Source organism: Canis lupus, chromosome 5 (genome assembly GCF_003254725.2).
Source record: "Canis lupus dingo isolate Sandy chromosome 5, ASM325472v2, whole genome shotgun sequence".
Taxonomy (NCBI): Eukaryota; Metazoa; Chordata; class Mammalia; order Carnivora; family Canidae; genus Canis; species Canis lupus.
In genome coordinates this window covers 57563671-57579498 of record NC_064247.1, presented here as the reverse complement: position 1 = coordinate 57579498, position 15828 = coordinate 57563671, and the positions used below count along the sequence as shown (strand labels likewise).

The following is a 15828-nucleotide window of genomic DNA, read 5'->3' as shown; positions in this document are numbered from 1 at the left end:
CTGGGCCTTTGGCACCAGGGCACGAAGACTGGCCTCAGAAAGCTGCCACTGGCCACGGCTAGGCCACATCTTTCTGGGAGGGCAAGGGTGCCATGAGGCTGTGCAGGTAGCCCAGCACCCCCTCAGGTGAGCCCTCACAGCCCTCCGCCTGTCACAGAGCAGGGCTGGGTGGGGGAGCCAGGGCCTGCACGCAGTGGTGCATCCCCCTTCCCAGAAGATCCCGTGTTACCACTGGGCACAGTTTACGGGGAATGGAGAGAGCTGCTGTCCTCCTCAGCCAGGCTGTGGGGCCTCGGCTCCTTGCCCGGGGTTCACACCCTCTGTGTCTCCAGATAGACCAGCCCACCTTGGGCATGCCATCCAGAGAGTACTATTTCAACGAGGGCAGCAACCGGAAGGTGAGTCAGGCTGGCCCCCGGCCCCAATGCTTTCCTGCCTGCCCCTCAGCCCTGCCTTTCTCACTTGTCACTTGTGGGCCCCGCCACCCCCCTGTGATCCTTTCCCCTGGCGACCCCTTGACCCTTGTGGCCCACAGCTATCCTCTAAGAGCATGGACAGGGGGCTCTGAGGCTGCTGACAAGCTTAGTGTGGCCTTTGACATGACGAAAGGGACTGTCCCCAGATACCCCGCGCCACATGTGGGGTCAGACTCAGCTCTGCCTGTAGTCCTGAGGGCCATACCCTGCAGTGCAGGGCTGCCACGTAGGGCCTGCTAAGATCCAAGCACAGACCACCTGAGCCCAGAGATTGCTCCCTTAACCATCCTGCTCCTGCACCAAGGGAGGAGAGAGACAAGGAGCCAAGCAGGGGCAAGCCAAGGAGGAGGAAGAGCTGTGGAGCAGTCTATGACAGGTGGAAGCTGTGAAATGACCCACTGTGAGGAAGCAGTGCAGTGGGCCTCCTGGTGGAGGCAGGCTATGAGCTAGGCTGTGAAGAATGGGTCCAGACAGGAGAAAAGCCAGTGTGGCTGATGGAAGGAGTCCCAGGGTGGGGTAGTGGAACTGAGAAAACCAAACCAGGCAGTGGCAGGGATGCAGCATCTGGGCAGTCTCATGCCGGGTAGCAATGGACCAGACCAGGCAACTACAGGCCAGCCCAGCCCCAGGTGTCTGCCCACCTGATGCTGGAGGAGGTGGCCCCTGTGGCTCCTGCCTGCCATGAGGGAGCCCCTCCCAGGATGGGGCATGGGGAAAGCAAGTCTAGGGGGGGTGTACATCGTTGAGACCCACTTCCTGAGCCTCAGGCTGAGGCAAGCTTGACCGGGGCAGCGCACTCGACAGCCCCAGACTATGTGTGCCCAGTGCTTTATCCAAGACCACACAGACAGCAGATTAGGCCTCTGGTCCTGCAGGAGCCCAGGTGCATGGGGTGAAGTGCCTGGAAGCAATGGAGCGGGGAGTGCAGCTCTGAGCTGTTGGGCATGGCTTCACCTATAGCCAAACACACAGGGAAGGTTGGAGGAAGCAAGCCTGCTCTGCCCAGAGCTCTGGCTCCCATGCAGGCTTGTCCAGGAGTGTGAGTGGCAGCTGAGGCCCCAGTCTTGGAGGGTACAGACAGTCTGGAGGGCCCCATCCCGGGGCTCCCTGGGCCCTGCCATCACCTGCTAGCTGAGACTGGCCCCGTGAGCATCCTGGTGGGCTCCTTCATGTCATACCCCCACCCCCACCCCACAGAAAGCTCCATGGGGCCAAGGTGGCCGAGGCTGCCAGACTCTGTTCTGCCTCCTTTGGTGCAGGTGCGGGAAGCCTACCTGCAGTTCATGATGTCGGTGGCCATGATGCTGCGGGCAGACATGAACCTCCCAGAGAACAGCTACCTGGTGCGGGAGGACATGGTGCAGGTGCTGGAGCTGGAGACGCAGCTGGCAAACGTGAGGCCATGGCCCAAGTGTGGGGGCAGGGACCCTGGGCCCTGGCTGCCCCTTACCCAGTATGACCACCTGCCCCCTCCCCTGTGCAGGCCACGGCCCCCCAGGAGGAGAGGCACGATGTCACTGCCCTATATCATAGGATGGGCCTGAAGGAACTCCAGAGCAAGTTTAGCCTGAAGGTAAGTCCTCACCCCCCAACATGGCCCTGCCTCTGTCAAGCCTCAGGCTCTGCCCTACCCTGAAGCAGCCACCACCCTGACTTCTCCCACCACAAGACACAACATCAGAACCAGACAGTTCGCTCACTTGCACAAGGCTTCTCTTGTTCTATGTTTTGTAGGTGAGATTACATCTCACCGTCATTATACCCCATCTCGCTGGGCATCGTGCAAGCTTTCACTCCTGACTGCTGTGTATACACTCTGAGAACATGCAACAGTTATGCCCCTGCCGTACTCTTGTTAGGCCTCTGGGTCAGATCCAGACTCCACGTCTGGAATCTTCTGAATAATGTGGCTATGCTCATTCTTGTGCATGTCTTTTGAGGTGCACTGCTGTTGGGTATCCACCTAGGAATGAGATGGCCAGGTCACAGAACACACATACATTCAACTTTAACAGATAACACCAAACCTTTTCCTCTGAATCATTGTAGAGTTGCTGTCCCCAACAGCAATGTATGAAACGTCCCTTTAAGATGCTTTATATATCTTCCACTAGATTTATTCTTAGCCGTTTGGTTTTTCTTATACTGTTATGAAGGGCCTCATTTCATAGTGTATCTTCATATTCTTTGTTGCTAGCATAGATTCTGACCTCATATACAGCTATTTTACTCAGTGCACATATTAGTTCTGATAGGTTATCTATAGGTCCTTTCAGATTTTATGCACATGAAATCATGTCCTTTGTGAGCAATGGGTTTTATTTCTTCCCTTTCCAACCCTTACTGATTTTATTTCACTTACTTGTCCTACTGAACTGGCAGGGACACTCAACACAGTGCTAACATCAGAATAGTAGACAACTTGTTTCTATAAGCCTGCAACATTTCACCGTCTTTATGTTTTCTGTGGACATGTTTGTTTCTGTTGTTGCTGTTGTATGCAAATTCCCTTCATCAGATTATTGAATTTACCTTCTATTTTCTAGTTTGCTAAGCGTTTTTATCATGAACAGATGGCAAAATTTATTTAATGTCTTTCTTTCTGCATCCATTAAAATTAGGATGTGATTTTCCTGCTTTATCCAGTTATCATGGTGAATTATAGGACTCAATTTTCAAATGTTACATCAAACTTGAATTCCTTGAATAAATCTAAGTTGGCTGTGATGTACCTTCTTCCTTGTGACATCCTTATTTGGGTATTAAAGTTATTCTTGCCTCATAAATCCAATTGAGAAGAGTACTCTCTTTTCTCTGGGAAATTTGAGTAGGTTGGCAGTATGTCTTCCTTAAATGTCAGCATCCACTGGAATAACCAGATGGGTCTGGAAATTTCTACGTGGGAATAATTCAAATTAAAGATAATTTTATTATCTTTATTATCTATAAGACTGTATTTGCTCTTCTTTGGTCATTCTTCTAAGTTGCATTTTTTTTTCAATAATTTTTCCACCACACTGAAGTCTTTAAATACATTGGCATAATATTTGCCATCTGTAGGCTAATGTCACTCACCCTTTCCCTGATTCTGATCATCTGTGTCTTCTCTCTTACTCTCTGGATATTCTTTAGTGGGAGCTGGGTTTCTTAGATACCTAGGAGCTATGTCTACCTCTCTGTCTCTCCCTCTTTCTCCCCACACCCTCCTTCCCAGGGGTTTAACTGGACCCTCTTCATACAATCTGTGCTGTCCTCTGTCAAAATCAAACTGTTGCCAGATGAAGAAGTGGTGGTCTATGGCATCCCCTACCTTCAGAACCTTGAAGAAATCATCGATGTCTACTCAGCCAGGTGAGGCCCAGGGAGGGTCCCCAGAGGCTTCAGCATCCCTGCCACCCCCATCCCCACCCCTGCAGCTTCTCCTCACTGGAAAAGACCCCAGGGAGCATTTACTCTGTGATGAAGGGCATGAGCAGGTAAACGTTAGTGGCCAACAGAGCCTTAGTGAGATATGTGAACCCTCCTTGAGGTGTCCAGCATCCAGGAACAGAGAGGCTGTATCTGGGGGTTGTCCTAGAGGCTTTCTCCACCACCTTGCTTGCAGTGAGCTCCCTGCTTGGCATAGAACCTGTCAACCAAGGACCCATAAGCCAAATCACCTCTCTGGGTACATACCACTCACCTGTTCTATACCCCAACCTCTGCCTCCTGCCCACAGGACCATGCAGAACTACCTGGTCTGGCGCCTGGTGCTGGACCGCATTAGTAGCCTGAGCCAGCGATTCAAGGATGCACGGGCAAACTACCGCAAGGTGAGTGAGACCGCACAGAGGCTGCTCCTGTCCTGCCCTGTCATTTGTTTGCCTAGGACTTTGGCACTGAGCACTTACTATGAGCCAAAGACCAAGGTTCACACTGGGGTCAGAGCCATGAAAGAGACTAACAAGGTACCTGCCCTCTTGGGGCAGTTGACAAACTGGAGATCTGCTCTTTGAAAAGCAACAAGTATGACATAAGAGGAAGGGACAGGACATGGAGAGCCTCTCTCTGCGACGGTGACATTGGAGACCTTGAATCAACAATGGCCAAGACACAAAGAGGCTGAGGGCAGATTCCCAAGGCAAGGCCACCCCAGAGCCACATAAGGGGAGGAAAGAGCTGATTTCAGGGAGAGAGATGGGGGCCAGGAATCACGGGACTTAGCAGAGCACAGATTCCACGTGCCGTGAAAGCCACTGGGGTGTTAAGAGCAGGAGCCACAGTCTGGTGTCCTGCTTGTGTGGTCACTCTGGTTGCTCTGGGGGTAGGGTGCAATCAGGGCAGAGGCAGGGGACCCCCTGGGAAGCCATGTGATCTGGAGGGTGGTTCTGGGACAATGATCAGTGGGACGTGGAATCAGAGTGGAGACAAGTGCCATCATCCAGATGGGGTGACCGGTTGGACCAGGGCATTGGCAGCAGAATGAGATGCCTACAGCAGAGAGTTGAGGGACAAATATAGGGGATGAGGGGTGAGGGAGTCAGGGAGACTTTGTGCTTCTTCACTAGAGAAATGGAACAGGCAGGAGTCCTCCACCACATCAGGAAAATGTGGCAGAGCAGCTTGGGGCCAGTCAGGACCCTCGCTTTGCGATATTGGGTTGGAGACACTACTAACCAAGCATCTCCACCTTGGTGATGGGAAAATTGGGGCCCAGAGAACTGGTGGCTGCAGCTAAGCTGGACATGGCCCCCAGGGCCTCCAGAGTCAACTCCAGCCTGTGCTATGGGATGGGGCTGGAGTCCTGAAGGTCAGAATCCGGCTGGACAGTCATGCCAGGGTGGCAAGAACAGGAGGCAAGGAGGCACTTGTCACTGAAAAGGGCCCTACCACTGCCCTGGGGTAAAGGCCCAACCCGGAGCCTGTGTTGGGAGCCCTCCCCACAACCATCCCACCTGTACTCTCAGTCTTGCCCACACCCATGGCTGGCATTCAGAGGGCAGTCTGAGGTAATCTGTGCACCACCACCACCACCCCCACTGGCTCCTGGGCGCCCTGAGGCTGAGGACAGGGAAGCAGATGTTGGGAAATGCAGCAATGAGTGAATGAATGAATGGCTGACCGGCCGCCACAGGCGCTGTACGGCACAACCGTGGAAGAGGTGCGCTGGCGAGAGTGTGTTAGCTACGTCAACAGCAACATGGAGAGCGCTGTGGGCTCCCTCTACGTCAGGGAGGCCTTCCCTGGAGACAGCAAGGACGCGGTGGGTGCTCGGCACTGGGACTGCTCCGCACCCCTGCCCATGGTCCATTGCCCAGGGCCAGGTGCATCCTCCCCGCAGGGACGCTGGCCTACAGTGGCGGGACCCGGGGGGCGGGGGTGGTTACTGCATGCATCCCCACACCCCACATGGTGACTCCCAGCTCCCCATGTAGGAACCCCCAGGGCCCCCCAGCAGCATGTGTGTGCTCAGCGGTTCTGGGGAGCACACATTTGCCCTGTGCCCCATCACATGGGGAGGCCAGAGGCCCCCCTCCAACCCTACAGGCCTGTCTGGGAAAAGGGACAGGTCACATAGGCTATGAGTCTAGGGGTGGTCAGGATCTAGGCCCACCCAGGAGGAAGCCCAGCAGGCAGGACCCCTGTATCAGTGGGGATCATTCCTCATCCCCAACCCCAACACCACAGCAGGGACGGGGCTTTGGACCAGACCCCTGCAGCGACCCCGGAGCTGGTCATGCAGGACAAGGGCCATGCACTCCCCCCAGGTCAGAGAGCTCATCGACAAGGTACGGGCGGTATTCGTGGAGACCCTGGATGAGCTGGGCTGGATGGACGAGGAGTCCAAGAAGAAGGCCCAGGAGAAGGTGGGCGGGTGGCCGGAGCCCTGAAGTCAGGGCTTCCTGCTGGGAGAAGGCAGCCCCAGCATGGGGGCACAGAGATAAAGACGCCAAGGCTGGGTGTAGCTTGCTCAGAAAGGGGCTGTGGGCAGAAGCGGGACCAGAAGCCAAGTCTGGGAGACCCCCTAGCACCCCTGGGAAGGGGTGGGGGGTGGCCATAGCCTCAGAGCAATAGCCCCTCTGGGCCAGCATGACAAATGGAAGCTGAGCCGCTCTGCCCAGCCCTTGCCCCATCAGACCCCTGGCTGGCTGTCAGGCGCACGTTCGGCCTCGGGCTGAGCTGGTCCACATCTGTCCCCCTCACCCCAACCTGCAAGGAGGGGCCAAGTCCCTGAGCGCCTTACCCACATGGCAGTGAAGTGAGGGGCAGAGCCAGGACTCCCGTGGTGGGGCAGGCACAGACTGGCCCCCATGTCCTCCCTAGGCCATGAACATCCGCGAGCAGATTGGGTACCCAGACTACATTCTGGAGGAAAGAAACAAGCACCTGGACGAGGAGTACTCCAATGTGCGCCCCATCCCCAGCCAGGGGCCCTCAAAAGCCTCACCTATTCCCTTACCCCAGCCCGCCCTGCCCCTGAGCCAGCCCTGGGAACCATCAGCCTGCAATTCTGGGGCACGTGGCACTGTCACTGATACGGCCACCTTGCAGCAGAGGGCGGCGGCTCCTGAGTTGCCTGTTACCGAGGGGAAGCTACCGTTGGGAGGGAGGGAGTTACAAAAGTGCCCAGAGCCAGCATTGACACCCCCACCCCCCATCTTCACCCAGAGCCCCTGGCCTTGTGCAAGACAGCCTGGTCAGTCCCAAGGCCAGTCCCTAGCCACTCTTACCTGCCCTGCCTGCACCCCCGGCAGTGACCACCCCTCTCTCATAGCTGAACTTCTCGGAGGACCAGTACTTTGAAAACGGTCTCCAGAACCTCAAGGCTGGCGCCCAGCGGAGCCTCAAGAAGCTGCGGGAGAAAGTAGACCAGAACCTGTGAGTGGGGACGGCAGGTGGGAGCCAGTGGGCTGGGCACCGGGCCGGACCCAGAGCCCCGCCGTGCCTTCCACTTTCGGGCTCAGGGTCAGGGGACTGCCCAGACCTTGCCCCGGCCGTGGGCAGCACAGGTCTCATGGCATGGCCACTGGGACAGGGGCCCCAAGCAGGGGAGCCGCATTCAGCCAGCAGGGGGCCAGGACGGAGGACTCCCAGGCACGGGCTTGGGTGACCTGCCCGTTCATCACAGCTGGATCATTGGGGCGGCCGTGGTTAATGCATTCTACTCCCCGAACCGAAACCAAATAGGTACGTTCACCCTCTCTGTGACTGACCCCAGCCCCCAGCAGGCCCCCACCCCTTCCTCCTGGGGGCCTCTACCGTCACCCCACCTGTGGGGCCAGTCCTCTGCTCTGGGAGCTGTGGGGCCACAGACCCCTGTCCCAGAGGCAGCAGAGGATGGTGGGAAGAGCTTGGATCTGCTGGGCCTGGCCCTGTGCATCTCAGCTGGAAGGGGGTAGGGGAGGTGGGGGGGAGTCAGAGCCCTGCCATGTCCCCTGAACAGTGTTCCCCGCTGGGATCCTACAGCCTCCTTTCTTCAGCAAACATCAGCCTCAGGCCTTGAACTTGAGGGGGGGTTGGTCAGAGCCCTGCCTCCCTGGACACTCACTCACAGCCCATCCCCACCATGTCCCATGTCCCCCGAGCAGTGTTCCCTGCTGGGATCCTACAGCCTCCATTCTTCAGCAAACATCAGCCTCAGGCCTTGAACTTCGGGGGCATTGGGATGGTGATTGGGCATGAGATCACCCACGGCTTTGACGACAACGGTAGGGAAGCCCTGTGAAGAGTCAGCATGAGGCCGGCAGGTCACATGCCCACTCTCCCCTCTCCACTGAGTGCTGGTCCTAACAGGGGACAGAGGGACAGGGGCTATGGGGCTGTCCATCCAACCCCTTCATGATGCAGGTAGGGATATGGAGGCCCAGGCATGGGAAGGATTTGCCAGGTGCCCAGGGAACCTCTGGTGGCAGAGCAGCTCTGAAGGGCTGGCGTGGCCCTAGACAGGCCTCTTGCTCTAGGTAGAGCCATGGAAGAGAGGATGCAAGGGCTCGAGTGCGCCATTTGCTGGCCACTCTCCTTCCTGAGCCTGTGACATGGACACAGTGACACTATATCCCGTGTACCTCTGAAGCTCCAGGACCTGGCCTGGAGCCTGACCTGGTGTCATTCTGGGGCAGCCAGCACATCTCCTCCAGTCCAGAGATGTGCTGACCTGACATTCCCACCTCCACCTATGGGGTGGGGACCCCTGCCCGGTCCTAGTGGCCTATGACCATACCCAGGGCTCCAGCTGCAACCCAGGGAGGCTGCTTTCCTACAGGGCTTGACCACTGGGACCTTCTGAGGGCAGCCTCGTGTGCCCCCCTTACCTGGGGTTCAGAGGGTCTGGACATCACCCCAAGGGTCATTACACCACCGCACCTTGGGGGTTCTGAGCCTGGAAACCCTGGACCCTCCCCTTGGGGGTGCTGCTAGACCACCCAAGCCCCCCTCCCAGCAGCCCTCCGACATCGTGCCAGCCCATCAAGCGGCGACACCCTTCAGGGCCCACACTCCCTGCTCCCATGAGAGCTCTAGATACTGGCTTCTGGGGGGACCGCGGGAGGCTGGCTGTGGCAGACGGGAGGCCGAGTGGGCAGCCCACCTGTGCCTGCCCAGGCCGTAACTTTGACAAGAATGGGAACATGCTGGATTGGTGGAGCAATTTCTCAGCCCAGCACTTCCGGGAGCAGTCGGAGTGCATGGTCCACCAGTACGGGAACTACTCCTGGGACCTGGCGGACAACCAAAACGTGAGTGCCCCTGCCGCCTCCGGGGACCGCTCCCCCAGCCCTGGCCTTCCCCCACTCCTGGACGTGGTTGGGGTGGGGAGCCCGGGGCTGCCCAGCCATCCCGGGTCCTGTTTGCAGGTGAACGGGTTCAGCACACTCGGGGAAAACATCGCCGACAACGGAGGGGTGCGGCAGGCATACAAGGTGGGTCCAAGCAGGGGCCCCCAGGACAGGCACTGCAGCGAGGCATACCCTGGAACCCTTCTCCGTGTGTCCCAGGGGCAGCAGGGCCCTGGGGGAGCCGGTGTGGCTGCAGGTGGGTGCACACTGCCATCCTGCCCACACTTAATCCTGACCTTAGCTGAGCCTCCCACCTCTGGGGGAGTCACTGTCCATCTCCAAGGGAGACAGTGACATTCGCAATGTACCCACTGGCCTCAGCGGTGCCCCGACACCCGTAGCCTCAGGCCCTGGCTCAGGAGCTCCTTGCAGGCGGGCACTGTGTAACAGTCTGTCTGAGCAGGGAGCCCCAACCCAGCCCAGCCAGCGGGGCACTGAGATGACCACTGGGCGATTCAGGTAGGGGGGGCCAGCCCTGCAATGCTCAAAGGGCCTGAGGCCACAGAGGCAGGACCTCTACCAGGAGTAGGCCGGGAGTCAGACTTCCACTCTCCCGGTCCTGAGGACCCTGGAGTCCCCGTGGGCTGGCGTGGCCCTGGGAGCAAGGCCAGGCCTGTGCCCAGCACCTGTTTGGCACCTGCAGGCTTACCTCAAGTGGATGGCAGAAGGCGGCAAGGACCAGCAGCTGCCAGGGCTGGGACTGACCTACAACCAGCTGTTCTTTATCAACTATGCCCAGGTAGGAGCCAGAGGCCCCACCCCACCTGCCTCTACTCACATCCCTGGAGCCTCCAGTGTGCAAACCAGAACTTACTGGCCTGGAAAGCTTCCTAGAGAGAAAGGATGGCAGGGGGTGGAACGGAGTCAGGGGAGGGTTCAGCTGGAGCTGGAGCCTGCCTCCCGTGCCCGAGAAGGGGCAGCCTGGGACAGACCTGACTCCCTTGTGCCTAGAAAGAAATGAGACCACACGCCCGTCCCTGCCACCCCAGGGCCACCCCACCCCTACCTGGGTCCCCTCAGGGCCCCCCTTATTCCTCTGTCCCATTCCCCAGGCCCGCCCCCCAGTCCTGCAGCCATGCCCCTCGTGTGCCCACAGGTGTGGTGTGGGTCCTACCGGCCTGAGTTTGCCATACAGTCCATCAAGACCGACGTCCATAGCCCCCTGAAGTACAGGCAAGTGGCCCCTGCCTCCCCATGGGCAAGCCCCTACCCCACCCCATGCCCAGCAAGCTGACTCAGGGTCCCGGTCGCCCGCAGGGTGCTGGGCTCGCTGCAGAACCTGGCAGCCTTCTCGGAGGCCTTCCACTGTGCCCAGGGCAGCCCGATGCACCCGCACCAGCGATGCCGCGTCTGGTAGCCACGGGCAAGCCACTCTGCCATGGTCCACGCGCACCGGCCACAGGAGGCCAGGCATCCCTTCTGCGTGCAGCTGGAGCAGCGGGCCAGGCCAGCACGCATCCCACCCCGCGCCGCCTGGAGTGCAGCCGCGGCACCCCGGTTAAGCGGGGCCACCTGGTGCCCTCGGCGCCCCAGCCCTGTAGACGTGTTTAACTGTCTGCACCCACTCTCCAAAGTGTCCTTGTCAGCTGTCCACAAGCTTCAGACTTGAGCTAAGTAAACGCTTCAAAGAAGTCAGTGGCCTTGTCTGTTTAGGAGGGGCCCCAGAGGCAGGGGGTGGCCGTGCCCAGGGCAGTCAGCGCTGGCTCTGCCCACTGGCTGCTGGTGGCCTCGGGCAAAACAGCAGCCAGGTGGGGAAACAGCAGGGCACTCTGTAGAGGGAGGTCCACTCTTGATGCGTGACTCTCAGGGTCTCACTGCAGTGACCAGGATGCCCCCAGATACTGGTCCTCTGGGACCACCCATTCAGGTGAGAGGAGGGGCCATCTCCTCCCTGGAAGCCCAGTGGACAGGAGCACTGAGCCTGACCCTTCCATGCTGGGCTATCGCCTGGGGAGTTCCCAATCCCACCCTCAGACCCCTGACTCTCCTGTGCCACAGGCCTGAGGTCACCAGGGAGGCGGCAGGCACATTTCCAGCACTCCCCTACCCCCTCCCAGGGCAGCCTTCAGACCCCTAACTGCCCAGCTGGTCAGGGGGAAAACAACAGTAACAGAGACGGGGTGGCCGAAGACACAGAACTCAGAGCCAATGAAGAAACATAGTTTAATGCTCAGTGCCACCCCGGGACTCAGCAGAGCTTCATGCTCCAGTCCAGAGATTCCGGAGAGATTCTTCACAGCCAACTCCCAGCAGGCCTGGGGCAGCAGATGCCTTCCAGATCCTCAGACACCTCAGGGGGCTCACCTTGTGCACACCTGTCCATCACACTGTGCAGAGGCCCCATCAGGCCGGCCACACTCAAGGGCAGCTGCTCCCACCCACCAGAGGCCTGGGTCCCAAATGCTGGACACTACCCTCCATTCAGTCACAGGAGGGCAGCACCATGAACACACCAATGCTGGCTCTGGTCACCTGGTCATGCTGGCCCTCCCAAGGCTGAGAGGACAGGGGGCCCTTCTGCCCTCTGAGGAGGGCCCTGCTGTGCCAACCCAACTAGCCACCCTGCTCCGGTTCCCCACGGCTCCCAGCCCATTGTCTCTCTATACACTGGGGTGACAGTGACATCCTGGGCTGCCATGAACACAAAAATCACCTAACGCCTGCAAGGTCCAGCCTGACACCTGTCCATCCCCAGCGCTCAGCCCAGGGAGGTGGGGTGTGCCCAGTGGGCAGTTCTTAGCAGGCAGTGTCCTCCCCAGGCCCAAGCTCACCTGGGGTGACTCACTGGCACAGCCTTCCGCTGAGATGCCCAGGGCCTGCAAGATGCTCTCCCGGGGGACATAGTCGCCTGGCGAGTTCTGGACGAAGTGTAGCAACACTTTGTCACCACCTACAGCAGCGGGGAGGTGGTCAGGGTACCCCTGCATGCTGGGAGGAGGGGGACAGCCCTGGTGGTCTATGACTCTACCTGACTACTCAGACCAGTGACCCCACCCAGCTAAGTCAATACCAAGAACTGGGCCACCCCACAGAGAAGACTTGAAAGACCAACAAATCACATGAGGAGGAGAGGATCAGGGCACACCACCAAGTTCAGCAAGACCTCCCCACCTGCGGATGTGACCTTGGCACCCCAAGCAACCAGGCTCTGGCCCCTGACTGTCCCTTCCCCAGCCCACCTTTGGTAACCACCAGTAGCCCCCCACTCTGCAGCAGGTCTCCAGACAGGTTCCCGTGGATGCCAACAGCTTTGGCCTAGAGGGAAGAAGGCAGGTCCAGGTCAACCCTAGAGGGAAGCCCCCCGCCCCAACCCCTGCCCCAGGTCTCACCCAGCTTTAGCCATCACCCACCTTGAGGGCCACATCGCGCACAGGCTTTCCCAGGGCAGCCGGCAAGATGCTCAAGCTGTTGTACCTGCGAAGACACAGCTGTCTTGGCCAGGCTCTGGCTTTTCTGTGAAGACATAGCCCCTTTGCCTGCTCCCAGCCTCCACAGGATGTGCAGAGCAGTCCACACAAGCAGGCTTTGCCTCCTCTCAGCAGGGACTCAGAGGCCACCAGGCAACCAAGCCAGCAACCAGCCCAGCCAGGGAATTCTTCTCCCCAGCAGAGGACTGGGGAATGTGCACTGGACCCCTGCCAGCAGGTTGAGCTTGCACTCAGCCCAGGACCTGACTTCTCTAAATGGAAAGGGAAAGAAACTGTCCATGGCCCAATGAGGAGGCTTATTGTTCTAAAGCTTGTCCTCAGCTCAGTCTCCAAAATAAACTGCCTTTGCTGTGGCCCAGCTGCCCTGCCTGGGGCCAGGAGCCCACGCTGGCTGTGGGGAGAGGGCTGCAGGGCTGGCTGTGCAGAGGGCAGGAGGTGACCAGATGCAGAAGTGCAAGGCAAAGGGAGGGGGATGCAGAGGCAGGAGGCGGGGCCTCAGTGGGGGTGGGGGTGGGGATGGGGGGGCACAGTTCCTCCTGCCCCACTGAGGGAGCCCGCAGTGCTGACTGAGCAAGTTCTCCTGGCCTCTCCCCTGTCCCTCAGCACCTTCCACCCCGAGGTTGCTGTAGAGCTGGTCACCCAGCCCAGGTTGACCTGGAGCCCCTTCCCTGTCCTGACCTTAGCACCAGTACCCTGAGGTCACTACCTAATCCCGTTGCCAGGGGACACTGAGGGGGACAGCCTCAGTGCCAGGGAAGGATGCAGGCAGGGATGAAGTCCTGGGGCTGAAGTGGGGACTGCCCCCAGACCTGTGGGCCAAAGCCTCCCAGGGCTCAGAAGCGAGGTCCACCCCTGACCACTGTCCCCCAGGACGACCAGCTCAGCCTCCCAGGTAGGGAGGGGGCAGGTGGGACCCAGGGCCTTGGGAGCCCACGCGAGGCCCCCGCGAGCCCCAGGGATGCCCCCACCCTGCACGGGCACCACGGTGTGCCCCTACTTGGCATCAGCCACACAAAGGACTGCTGGCCCTTTCTCATTCCACATGGTCACTGGAAACCATTTTACAGAGAAATCACTGAACGGGGGAGTCCAGCGGTGGTTGTGCGGCCACGTTGCCATAATGGACACTCCCGGGCCTGAGATGTGCCTCAGGCCCCACCGGCTCATTCATCCAGCAGCACTTCTGGGGGGCAGCTCTGTGTCACCTGCAGGTCCTGCCGGGACCCTCCAGGGGACCTTCCCTCTGCTGTGTGGCCTGGGGGCCCGCCAGGCCGGGGGGCTGCTCCCCTCCCATCTCTGTGCCTCACCCTCAGGCCACGGACGTCCCCAGAGCACTTTCTGGGAGCTGGAGCCAGCCAGGGAAGGAAGGGGTGACACCTCGTGTCCACATGGGAACAGGCTGTAACCGTCCTGTCTACGGGGTGCTTGCTGTGGGCAGGCCAAGCCTCAGGGCTCCAGGGGCGGGGAAGAGAGAGGTTAGGTGGCCCGTCCAGGGCCACTGGGGACACGGCTACTCTGTGGCTGCGCTGTGCTCAAAACCCCCAGCCTGGCTCCAGTTTGGGCTCCAGAGGCCTGGGCCCCACAGAAGATTTGGGGTGTGTGGACTGGACCCCAGGCTGGGTGAGCCAGGGATTTGGCTCAGCTGGCACCTTACTCAGGCCAGGCAGCAAGCCGATGTACCATACAGGCTCCAAATGGGGCGCTATGGCCCCTGACTGGGGCACTAGGCTCCGGGCCCCTCCACAGCCTGCTGGGGGTAGGTCTTGGGCGAGAAGCCTAACCCACAGTCGTAACAGCACCTGGGAGAGAGCCCTGCAGAGGGGTGGCTGGGCAGTGGATGCGGGCAGAGCCTGTGCCCAGGAAGAGGCAGCAGGGACAGGAGGAAGAAGCAGCAGACGCCCCCATGCTCACCGCTTGAAGCCCAGCTCCCTGTAGAACTGCTTGCTCTCATCCAGGTAAAGCTCTAGGAAGCAAAGGCCATGAGTGTGTCCTCAGGCCCATCCTCCCCTGGCCCCCCCTCCTGCATCCAGCCCCGTCTCCCCTTGTTTGCCACCCCACAGGACAAGGAGGAGAGAACAGAGTGTGCCCACTGTTCGGGGGGATGGAGGCCCAGAGGTAACAGGGAAAGGGAGCAGTGGGACTCCCCTGGACTCTGCCACTGGGCCCAGGGGTCTGTGAGGGCCTCTTCTGGGTACCGGGGAGAGGGGCTAGCACAGTGGGAGTGTGGGGGCAAGTTGCAACCTTGTCCCAGCTACTCCTCCATGCCCCTGGGCAAGACCTGTGGTGCTGATCGGAGGCCAGCATCACCCCTGAGTCCTGCCACCTGCACATGGGAGCTACATCCTGGCTGGGAGAATGCACTGAGGGCAACAGGTGGAGACCCCAGGAGAGATGACTGGAGATCCAGAGAGGGAAGGGTCAGGGTGGGGCAAGGAGGGGATGGTGGATGCGCCCAGCTTGGCCCAGGGTCTCAGGGTGGCTGGCGGGTTACAGTGAGAGGAGAGGGGGGGCGCCGGGCACCTCCTGCGAAGTAGCCACCGTCCAGGAACTCCTGCACGCCCAGGACCTCGGGGCCCACGCCCACCAGGCGCACGCCGTGCTGGTCCAGGAGCCCCCTGAGGCTGCTGAGGTCCCGGGCGATCCAGCGACACACTGAGCAGCCGAAGCGCCGCAGGCCGGCCACCACGCACGCCTGTTCCAGCCACAGAGTCCGCAGCTCCACGGCCTGCACGGGGTGGGAGGGGCGCCCTGGACCACCGCCCACGCAGGTCCGCGCCCGGGGCTGTGCGGCCCCAGCGCCACCACTCTCCCGGGCACCCCCGCCACCCAGGCCGGCCGGGGATGCCAACGCCAGGGTGCACGGGCAGGTGCAGGAGCCCACCCACCGACCTGCGCTGGTCGGGCCTCACCTCGCCGGTCACCGCGTGCTTCAGGACACACGCGCCCACGCGGGCAAGGTCCACAGTGCTCATGTCCTCCTGCCTCCAGGCTCCCGCTCCCGGCTCCGGAGCTGCTGCTCGCCCGCCCCACCCCGCCCCTGCCACCCTAGGCGGGCCTCGGTGCCGACCCCGCCCCGGACCGCCCCTACCAGGGCGGCGACCCGGTCCGCGC

General features: G+C 60.1%; 2 protein-coding genes across 16 annotated transcripts in view; one reads left to right on the top strand and one right to left on the bottom strand.

Annotated features, from left to right (window-relative positions):
• MMEL1 (membrane metalloendopeptidase like 1) overlaps positions 1–10920 on the top strand; it is a 32559-nt gene extending 21639 nt beyond the window's left edge. For 7 of the 12 annotated variants that reach the window (XM_049110495.1, XM_049110501.1, XM_049110499.1 and 4 more), the window contains 16 exons: positions 333–398; positions 1736–1870; positions 1960–2049; positions 3691–3827; positions 4195–4288; positions 5590–5718; positions 6224–6322; positions 6780–6863; positions 7231–7334; positions 7492–7643; positions 8045–8164; positions 9057–9190; positions 9308–9373; positions 9933–10028; positions 10386–10462; positions 10547–10920. In XM_049110495.1, coding sequence (XP_048966452.1) covers positions 333–398; positions 1736–1870; positions 1960–2049; positions 3691–3827; positions 4195–4288; positions 5590–5718; positions 6224–6322; positions 6780–6863; positions 7231–7334; positions 7492–7643; positions 8045–8164; positions 9057–9190; positions 9308–9373; positions 9933–10028; positions 10386–10462; positions 10547–10646 — 1683 coding nt within the window. In that variant the 3' untranslated portion in view covers positions 10647–10920. Of the gene's footprint in view, positions 1–332; positions 399–1735; positions 1871–1959; positions 2050–3690; positions 3828–4194; positions 4289–5589; positions 5719–6223; positions 6323–6779; positions 6864–7230; positions 7335–7491; positions 7644–8044; positions 8165–9056; positions 9191–9307; positions 9374–9932; positions 10029–10341; positions 10463–10546 lie in introns of all 12 variants that reach the window. The other 5 variants (XM_025427421.3, XM_025427419.3, XM_049110502.1 and 2 more) reach the window with 4 other exon arrangements.
• Positions 10921–11435: 515 nt separating this feature from the next.
• PRXL2B (peroxiredoxin like 2B) lies at positions 11436–15828 on the bottom strand. Of its 4 annotated transcripts, none has more exons than XM_049110517.1 (7): positions 15627–15828; positions 15238–15442; positions 14629–14680; positions 12640–12703; positions 12469–12544; positions 12061–12147; positions 11436–11604 (listed from the first exon to the last, which is right to left on the bottom strand). In XM_049110517.1, exons 1-6 carry the CDS (start codon positions 15687–15689, stop codon positions 12071–12073), a joined length of 537 nt encoding a protein of 178 aa, XP_048966474.1. In that variant the 5' UTR covers positions 15690–15828; the 3' UTR covers positions 11436–11604; positions 12061–12070. The 4 variants fall into 4 exon arrangements, with proteins under 4 accessions (XP_048966474.1, XP_048966473.1, XP_025283211.3 ...); XM_049110516.1 differs by having other exon boundaries at positions 12061–12179; positions 15627–15824; XM_025427426.3 differs by having other exon boundaries at positions 11436–11616; positions 15627–15823.

Coding starts and splice junctions, on each gene's coding strand:
- PRXL2B (XM_025427424.3), bottom strand. CDS start 15,689: ATGAGCACTGTGGACCTTGCCCGCGTGGGCGCGTGTGTCCTGAAGCAC. Junction 14,681..15,237: donor CGGTGGCTACTTCGCAGGAG/GTGCCCGGCGCC, acceptor TTTGCTTCCTAG/AGCTTTACCTGGATGAGAGC. Junction 11,617..12,060: donor GTGCCAGTGAGTCACCCCAG/GTGAGCTTGGGC, acceptor GCCTCTGCACAG/TGTGATGGACAGGTGTGCAC.